The sequence below is a fragment of the Melitaea cinxia genome, chromosome 30 (genome assembly GCF_905220565.1).
Source record: "Melitaea cinxia chromosome 30, ilMelCinx1.1, whole genome shotgun sequence".
In the NCBI taxonomy this organism is placed as follows: Eukaryota; Metazoa; Arthropoda; class Insecta; order Lepidoptera; family Nymphalidae; genus Melitaea; species Melitaea cinxia.
The window spans coordinates 1,964,833-1,975,392 of NC_059423.1; the positions used below are offsets into that span (position 1 = coordinate 1,964,833).

The 10,560-nt window shown below is 36.0% G+C and overlaps 1 protein-coding gene across 1 annotated transcript; it reads right to left on the reverse strand.

Annotated features, from left to right (window-relative positions):
• Window positions 1–380: 380 nt before the first annotated feature.
• LOC123668082 lies at window positions 381–5,121 on the reverse strand. Its single transcript, XM_045601876.1, has 5 exons — window positions 5,036–5,121; window positions 4,622–4,719; window positions 2,228–2,409; window positions 1,462–1,628; window positions 381–576 (listed from the first exon to the last, which is right to left on the reverse strand). The coding sequence occupies exons 1-5, from the start codon at window positions 5,119–5,121 to the stop codon at window positions 381–383; spliced, it is 729 nt and encodes a 242-aa protein (XP_045457832.1).
• Between the last annotated feature and the right edge of the window lie 5,439 nt (window positions 5,122–10,560).

Genomic DNA, 10,560 nt, shown 5'->3' on the forward strand with positions numbered 1-10,560 from the left:
TTTCAAAACTAAACGCTTCGTTAATAAAACGAAACTTTTTTATTAATATAGGAACGAGCTATTTGTCCATAACAATAATGCAGTAATATGATTGTGTCACAGTCAAACAAATTAAATTGTATATATAAAAATGCGTCAAACTGTGAAATTGAATTGTATTTAAAAAAATTACTATCTATTATAGCTAAACATACAACAACTAATACACATGTATAAATTCATTCAATTAATTATAAAATTATTAAAAAATATTTTTTCTGTTACATAGATAATGTCTACGTATTAAAAGCTTATCAATTCTGTCTTCTATCTCTCTCCTTTTAATGTCAACCAATTTCATTTTTTTCTGGTACTTTGGGGTTAAACCTAATCTTTAAAGTTTATTCATATTTCTTCCCCATAACTTTGGCACAAGGACTCTCATAATTTCGTAGGTCGATGCCATAGTTCAACATTATGGAGTACTCCATTGTGGCTAGCACTTCGAAGCCAGCTCGGGCGGCTGCAATTTGTGAGGACGTCGCTGTGAACGTTGAACATGTAGCTTTGATCCCGAACGTTTCGCAAATCTTCTCTCTGGAAAATAAAACTTTGTAAATATGCTATTAATTGAGGTAGGGATTATCTTATTCAAAATATGGAGCTGCCCGACTGGGACAGTATCTCAACTTTATAGAAAATTACTCCCAAATCATACTGTTTCTAGTTCTGGGGTGAGAAAAAAGCTTGCAATGCTCCTGCTGTTGCAGGCTTCCGTAGCTTACGGACCAGGCCACCAGGTAAACCAACCAACCACCGCTTGATGCGGTAAGATCCGCTTACCACCAGGTACCGTACGTTCACTTGTTTTACCACGAAGTCGGTCGAGTGAGGTCCGATTCTCACTAAGAACTCTGGCTACCTTACTCACAACGAACACAATACATCTTCAGAGCAGTATTATTTAGCTGTGACCTTCTATAAGGTAGAGGAACTTCTCCAGTCTAATTTGTAATGCTCTAAATTTGGAGCAAGATCCTGTTGTGACGTATGTCACTACTCCTATATCTAGGGCACGGACATTGAACGGGTTAAGGTGTAATCTGATAAATAAGATTGACGATAAATTTACGTAATAAAATATATAGAAAAAAGATGCATAATGTCCTTCTAGAAAATTTTCCGTTGATATTCTCAGTTTAGATCGATTGTTATCAACAGTATCAAACAACATCACTTCGAGGAACTGAATAGCTATATCACTGAATTATGGCTGTTGCGCTGGAAGTCAAGGGGTCGATCCCGGCACATGGCATACATTTGTATTGTCCATACAGATGTTTGTCGTGGTCTGGTGTTTGTGCTTGTATACTGAGTGTTTCTGGACCACAACACAGGATTTAATCCTAGCGGAGGCTGTTGAGCGTGAGGCGTTTATTATTTCTTTAAAAATATTATCACTTATAGTTTTTTCAAACTCACCGAGCTTCTAAAAGTTTCGCACTAATATTGTTCCCCCTGTGCGCCGGAAGCACGACCAGAGCACAGGAAGTCAATAAAGTATCTGTGCTGAAATATTCGTAAACGTTCACTAATGTCTCGATGACTGCCAACGTCCTTATAATCTTTTTCGACGTTTCTCCTTGTGGCTGATAAAATAAGATATTTATTTATCTTTGGACATTTAAGGACTACTGTATAGTTATAGCAGTAAAGAATGTAGCCACCACCTCTCTCGCCAAGGATGTCGTAAGAGACGACTAAGAGATAACACAGTTCCACTACTACCTTGGGACTTAAAAAGCCGACCGATGGCGGGATAACCATCCAACTGTTCGCTTTGAAATACAGAGGTCGAAGACGGGCAGCAGCGTCTTCGGTCATCAACTCGCCTGTCCAGCGTGATTACTATGGGCAAACCACAACGAGTTCATTCCATTTTTGATGCGAACTTATGGAAGCCTATGTCAATGATGATGATGGATGATTTAAGGAGCCTGTTGTTCATCACGTAGATGAACGTAGAACGCTGACCTTTAACTTTACTTCAAAGTTTCTAACACTTTGTAGAAGGTTCTTATGAAATTAAAATTTAAGAAAATTGCGCAAAAAATGATAAAATAACAAGAAAGATTAACTACTGTTTAAACTTGACTTAAATGACAGCTCTTGCGTTTCACAGTTGAGATGGGACAGCGGCTGTCGGATCAGCTGGTACTTAAATATAACAAAAAGTACTGTTAAAAACTTTCAGCACCAGTGGCAATAAATCCTTGTCGTTTTTACACTCAACCACGAGAAGATTAAAGCCAACCAAGTGCTTTGGTTTTCCATCGACTTCGGTATAACAAGCTATAGACATTTTCTGATCGATGTACTTCGACCAGTACTCTCTGGCGTTGTTTGTCGATTCATGATCGTTGGCTAAGCCTGTAAAAAAGGGTTCCTTTCAATTCGCATAAATAAAAATTAATCTCTAAATGTATTGCTAAGCGTTCCTATACATCCAAAAAGAAACTAATGCTCAAAAATATTCCAGTAGTCAATCAAAATATAAATGTTGGTCGTGGTCTGGGCGTTTTTGTTTCTATGTTATGTTCCGGACCTCCGACGCTGGATCTCATCCTACTGTAGCATTGAGAAGCGTTCATTATTGCATAATATATATATTAATACGTGAAGAAAAACTTTGTACACCTTTTTACGAAACTTACGCGGACGGAAGAGTATGAAATTTCAGACATTTGTTGTTTATATAGAGATGAAGTGCAGATGCTAATTAATATATTTGTAAAATTATGCATTATAATTGTGTTTGCTGGCAAACGAAAAAAACCGACTTCAATTACATCGACAAGTAATACAATGTAGTTAGATGAAAAAATAATTGTGTTTGCTCGCAAACGAAAAAAAAAACCGACTTCAATTACATCGACAAGTAATACAACGTAGATCGACGAAAAAATAGTCAAGCAACTACGCGTTATCAAAGATTACTCAAAAAGTACCTATCAAATCTCGATAAAATTTAAATGTCACCACATGATAAACATCAGCTTTCGACTAAATTAAAAATTATCAAAATCGGTACACCCAGTAAAAAGTTATTACGGATTTTCGAGAGTTTCCCTCGATTTCTCTGGGATCCCATCATCAGAACCTGGTTTCCTCATCACGGTACCAAACTAGGGATATCTTCTTTCCAACAAAAAAAGAATTATCAAAATCGATACATCCAGTAGAAAGTTATGCGGTATAATACAACGTAGGTCGACGAAAAAAGCGTCAAGTAAAAACACATTATTAGATATAACTCGAAAAGTAGTTGTTAGATCTCAAATAAATTTAAATGGGACCAATTGGCACACACCACCTTTCGATTAAAACAAAATTTGTCGAAATCGGTCCACCCGGTCAAAAGTTCTGATGTAACATACATAAAAAAAAAAAAAAAAAAATACAGTCGAACTGAGAACCTCCTCCTTTTTTGGAAGTCGGTTAAAAATAGTCAAGTAAATACGCATTATTAAAGATTACTCCAAAAGTTATAATCAGATCTCGATGAAATTTAAATGTGACCACGTGATAAACATCGGCTTTCGATTAAATTAAAAATCATTAAAATCGGTACACCCGATAAAATGTTTTGCAGACTTTCTAGAGTTTCCCTCGATTTTTCTGAGATTTAAATCACACAAACAATCACACACAATCAAAATAAGATTATTTCAACTTAACGTCTTTGATAGTTTTTAAGACAGTCTTCAACTTTCCATCGGTTTTCATCTGTATTGAAATAGACTGGCTGATTAGCGCAGTTTATATCAGTTACCTGACAACGCTATGATGTAGTGGTGGGTGCGTCTACCATGTATGCGCTTAAACACCGGCGATTCAGGTTTAGGTTTCCGCTCGAGATGGATACGTATTTGTGCAAATATTTCTTTTCGATCTAGTTGTCTATCCTTGTGTGACTTCTCACTGTGCCTCGGAGAGCACGTTAAGCTATCGGTCCCGGTTGTTATCATAAACAGATACACCTGATAGTTATTATTTCGTTACTCGTTGTAGGAAACATATCCGCCAACCAGCAGTGGAACAGAGTGGTGAATTAGGCTCTGATCCTACTCTTACACGGAGAAAGAGGCCAGCAGTGGGATGTTTCAGGCTGAATCGATCGATCGATGTCAGTTACTTTCCTGATAGATTTGATCCTAGCATTAGATCCTCGGTCAAGTCTGGGTGCAAATACATTTGTATATTTAAAGCCGATGTGCGCACATTACGGAAAGTACGTCTGGATGAATTACAATTAAGTATTCTAAATTTTACTTTAAAAAACTTAATTCTTTTCCAGTTATTATATTTTAGGATATTGTGTACAATCGAAGAGTGTATGGATAGGTTAGGGTTATTATTTTTTTTTTGTATAACGAAACTGTCGTTAAACGTTGTACTTTTTAAGTTAGATAGGTTAGGGTTAAATTACACTCCTCGATTGTACATGTTTACCTTATTTTAATTTTTGTTGATTGTCACGGTTTTGAACATAACATTTCTAACTTTGACGAATCGTGAGCAAAACGGACGGTTTTTGGGATCAGAACAGAACATTGTGTAATTCCAACTAAGACGAAATTACCTAAAAGTCGATTTAAGGGCTCGTCCCTTATGAACGATTCGCACAGCAGGTCGAGGCAGGTTTCCTTGTCACCCTCATTCATATCACGAATTTGGTACCTGAAATTAAGTTATATGGGATAAGAAATCTGTAAAAGTAGGTTTAGAAATTAATTCTAGATAGTATGCCACTTATGAGAGTGCCAAGGATTCCCTGTAACTAACGAGCAATGTTTTTTTTCGTCTACCGACGTTGTATTCCTTATTGATGTAATTGAAGTCGTTTTTTTTTTTTCGTTTGCGTGGAAACAATTATTAAATCCTTTTTCGATCGGTTTCTTCGATCCTGAGATTAGCACTTGCAACAAACTCTTGATAGCTTCATAAGATGATCTTAAAGATATATTATTAAATTTTCATCTGAATCTACACTCACATTAATCCAGGAACACCGTCCTTATCTTTTCCCTGGAACCTGCTCCACACGATACCGACTGGAATATTTTCAGGTCTTGTATACATTTTTGGTTAATCTGTTAAATAAAAACATTTAATTAAGAAATTAGAAATAAGCAATGCATAAATAAATAAAAAAAACTTGTGTAAACAAAACTTTACAAAAAAAAAAACTGAATAGAAAATACTATTTCATAGCTGTGATAAAAATTCTTTTAATTTGATAAATTTTATATTGTGATTTGATTAAAATATTACTGTCAAATAAAACAACAACATACAGTACAAATTGATACAATTTCAAACTAATAAAATAAAACTTCCTTTTGTCTATTGATTATCATTCTACCTTCAAATATTATTCTTTCAATGTTTGTTAATTTTACGTGTCGTATTCAAAATATGATTTTTTATAATATTCCTATTCATAATTACGGCACTTTCCTATAAGCATACGAGAATCTTCCAAGATAGTTGAATAACTTTGATAAAAAATATAGTAACAGAACTTATACCTACATAAATTTGTTTTCTCCGACAAGCACAAAAATTACTTCTTACAAACACTTTCAAACACTTATCGTTTATTAATGTATAGTTTGATACACATCTGTATAAAAATTCTTTTTTTTTTTATAATTACTTTTTAATATTTTGATACAGAGGCAAAGCACTTGGCCAGCAGTTGTGCGACGAAATAATGACATACGTAGGTAGTTTACTATGTTGGCTAACAATCAATTTGTGTTGTCTATTTATTATTTACTAACCCTCAAGATCTACAAAAAGCCTTCAACCGACTGTTTATTGAATGAGAATTATTTACTTAGCTACACTCTTTAAGCGTTGCTACGTTTTTTATATTTTCGTCGTGCCAACTCAGAAACCATTGTGTGCTCATGCACGACACTTTGCGGAAGATCATGCCATGATCAAATGCATAATTTACGATTCTATATAGGACATACAGACAAACATTAATTTTATAAATATAGATTCACTGTTTAAAAAATGGTTGACTAGATAATTCCTGTCCTAGATCTCCTACTATCCATTATTTAGCAAATGATTCGACCAATGTTGTTTATATTTCGAACTGGTTAAGCGTTAAGTTAAAATAAAGGCTACGTTTTTTGAAATTTTATCTAATTATGTGTATGTGCAATTTTTTAAAATTTTGAACAAAAAAATCTTCTTTACGTACGCTTGATTTATGAGAGATGAGAGCGTTACGAAAAGTGTGATCGGGCGAGATGAACGGAGCAAAAGAGAGAGAGGTGCGAGCACACATTTTCCTTTTGTCATAGGCATTTACGTTTCGTATATCTAAGACTCGAAGTTTTACTTCAGTCGTGTGGTCGAAAGCACACTCGTTTTACTTATTATTCCATAAAAACTTTCTATAGTGTATTATTTATTTATTTTGTTTATTTATTACTTCTTGCATACATATAATCAAACACTTTTACGTAGTAAAAAAAAAAGAAGAAAAAAAAAACAACAGAACAGAAATAAAATTAAACAAAAAGTAGTTACAATGACAGCATGCAAAGGCGGTCTTATTGCTTTAAGCAATCTCTTCCAGACAACCCCAGGTAAAAGGAGATTATGAGTAACAAAGTGCGGGATTGTGCAAAAGTAGATAAATATAAATAGAATTATAAATACATAAAAAAAATACATACATACACTTACAGAAGAATAAGATAAACATACAAAATCATGAGAATAAATAAATTTACGTAAACCATACGTAAAAATATAGGTACACATATTAAATACTTACAACATACACAAAATACATACATACATACATACATACATACACATACATAAATACATACACACACATACATACATAAATACATACACATACAACATAAGTACACAAATGCATATCACAAAATAATATAAAAATAAAAATAAACATTTAAAGCGATAGGTAATGTTTGTATAAGCGATTCTTAAAAATTGATAACGAATCAGAATGACGAACGTTTCCAGGTAGGCTATTCCATAGTTTCGCAGCCTTAATCGTAAAAGAGTTTCTGTACACTTGCGATTGGGAAACAAACATCTTCAGCCGATTGTCTTTACGTGATCGAAGGTTTAGGTCAGAATTTGAGCCAAGAAATAAAAAACGTTCTTTTAAATAAGAAGGAGATAAGGGATTATAAAGAATGGAGTAAAGAAGGGAAAGCATGTGGAGATTACGGCGCAGTCTGATTGGTAGCCACTTGAGTCTTGTTCGGTATTCGGATATGTGATCAAACTTACGCAATCCATATACGAAACGTATACAATGGTTTTGAAGTCGTTCAAGTTTGTTCAGCAATTCCTCTGAAAGATCGGGATAAGAGGAGTCTGCATAGTCTAAAAGCGGTAGAAGAAGTGAATGTGCTAATGATAATTTGGTCTTGACAGGAAGTAAACGCTTCCACCGTCGCAAACAGCCAATAGTCGCAAAAAATTTTCTGCTCATCTCATTCACCTGTGGAGCCCATGACATAGTACTGTCAATAATAATACCAAGATTCTTTACTGAGGTTCCCACAACTAAGCTAGTATTATTTATTTTAATTAAAGGTAGACTATTAATATTAACTTTCGCGATCTGTTTTGCGCCACCTAACAAAGCCACCTGGGATTTATTGGGGTTTAACGCTATCCCAAAAGACTCACTCCACGAACTAATTTTATTCAAGTCAGAATTCAAGTCTTCGATTGCCTTGTTGATATTGTTAGCAGGGGCAGAAGTATAAACTTGCAAATCGTCAGCATATAGATGATAAGACGAGGAAAGAGATTTGGCGACAGTGTTAATAAAGATGGAAAAAAGGAGAGGAGAAAGAACACCACCTTGTGGCACACCAGCAGTAAGTGAACAATAAGTTGAAAGGCGGTCATTACTGCGAACACACTGTTCACGACCACGCAAATAACTGTCGAACCATTGGATGGCATCAGATGAAATATTAATGGACTTTAGGACGGCTAGAAGGATGTCAAAATCAACCGCATTAAAAGCGTTGCTGAAGTCTAGCAACGCTATGACTGTAATGCGCTTATTGTCCATATTAAGTCTTACGTCATCAGTTACCTTAACTAGAGCTGTTACTGTACTATGGCCAAACCGGAAGCCAGACTGAAAAGGACTAAGTATATCATTTTTAATTAGAAATAGATGAAGTTGATGATACACTATACGTTCAAGGACTTTAGAGAGAAAAGGGAGAATAGAAATCGGTCTGAAGTGAGATTATTTGAGCTTTACGCCAAGAACTAGGAAACTTATGACAGGTTAAAGAGCAATTAAAAATGTGAGATAGGATAGGAGCTATATGGTCAAGTAGTAAAATAATCATTTTTCGATTTATTCCATCGTAGCCAGCTGCATCCGATTTGACAGACAAAATGTGTTTTTTGACGTCATCTGGAGTAACTGGTTCTAACTGAAAAGAGGAAGGGATAGTAACAGGAATAGATTTGAGGTAATTAATAGTATTCTGTTTGATATCAAGATCCATGTGCGGAACGGAAGCGAAGTGCTTATTAAGCGCATCTATATCGACGCTAGAGGGGAGACTCTCTCGTTGACGACCGATACCTAGTGTGTTGAGAAATCGCCAAACCTTAGTAGAATTACTGTTACGTATTGTTTCATTAATGTACGTACGTTGAGCATCTCTACAAGCAGTACTGCAACGGTTGCGTAATAATTTATATTTACAGAGATTTTCTTCAGTCGGTCTTATTTTGTATTTATATTTGGCAGCATTCCGCCTCACCATCAATGACCTGATATCGTTCGTCAACCATGGTGCTGGAAGATGCTTTAGTTTTGTTGGACGAAGAGGGGTGTGCTTGTCGAACAGTTCGTACATTATTGAGTTAAAAATTTCTATTTTGCCGTCAATATTTGACTCGTCGTTAATGGTATCCCATGCGATGTTATTTAAGTCGCTCGTAAAATGATCAATATCAATATTTTTAAAACACCGACGCATAGTTATCGTTGGTCGTACTTTAGGTGGTCGTACTTTATATGACAGAAAGAGAAGGTCGTGGTAGGAGAACGCATCAGCAGAAAATTGACCGTGTGTATCAACATGCTCCACAGAGGAAGTTATCATTAGGTCTAGTTGTGATGGGGTGCAGTTAGGGAAAAAATGAGTTGCGTTAGTGGGAAGTATGTTAAGATTAGAACTGTTAACTATACTAATAAGACGTTTAGCGCGTTGATCATTTTTTAATAAACATGTATTAAAATCTCCCATAATTATACTGTGATCCATAACCGGAACATACTCCTCAATAAGACTCTCGAACGCCTGAAAGTCATCTATATGGAGAGAGGGACTATAGAAAACGCCTAAAAGTACCCTCAAGCGCCCGAAAATAACCTCCACAAGAATATGCTCCAAAGATTCTGAGTATTGTGACGGGGATTTACTTAAAATAGTGAAAGATATATGGTCTCGCAAATAAATCGCCACACCACCACCACCCCTACCAGTACGGTCATTGCGAATTAAGTGAAAGTTAGGTAAACAGAAAGACTTTGAAGGTAAGCAAGGTTTTAAAAAAGTTTCAGAGACTAGGACAGCGTGAATGTTATTATTCTTAAAAGAGGAGAGGAGGTCAGGAAAATGAGAAGGAACACTTTGTGCATTGATGTGAACAACATTGAAATTTTTAGGATAGGCAGAGAAGGCAGAATCAAGGAGTGTATTAGAAGATATGTAAGTCAAGCCGGTTAAGTCGTTTCCAAGTTATGGCAAACAAAGGGAAAAGGGGACTCATTTTTAACTGACTTCAAAAAAGGGGGAGATACTCAATTATTTTTGCATTCGTACAAATATTTATTTCCAGTCTTGGTATCTTGTGACTCTGGTGAGTTTCTCCATCGTGGCCTGGAGAGCACGTAAGCTGTCAATACCGGTTGTTATCATATACAACTGATATCAATAGTTACTCACAGTGTCAGTCAGTCAGTTCAGCATATTGCAGTCCGCTGCTAGACATAGGCCTCCCCAATTTCGCGCCAGACAGCCCGGTTTTCCAGTATGGACTGGATGAGGATCCAGCCCACACTGGCAATCTTACGTAGATCGTCGGTCCAATGGGCCGGAGGACGTCCCAAACTGCGTTTGCCAAGACGCGGTCTCTACTCCAAGATTCGTCTGCTCCAACGGCTATCGGTCCTGCGACACAGATGACCAGCCCACTGCCACTTCAACTAGCTAATTCTGTGGGCTATATTGGTTACTTTCGTCTATCTTTGAGAGAAACCCCAAGCATAGCCCACTCACAATGTTATAGTAGGGAATAAATCCATCAACTTGCAGTGCAGCAGCGTGATGGATTAAGCTCTGATCCTTCTCCTACATGGGGAAAGAGGCCTATGCCCAGCAGTGGGATATTACAAGCATATAAAGTAACAGTTACAGTAATACGTACATTTTAAAATTAATGTTAACCATATCACATCTATAGAAATAAATA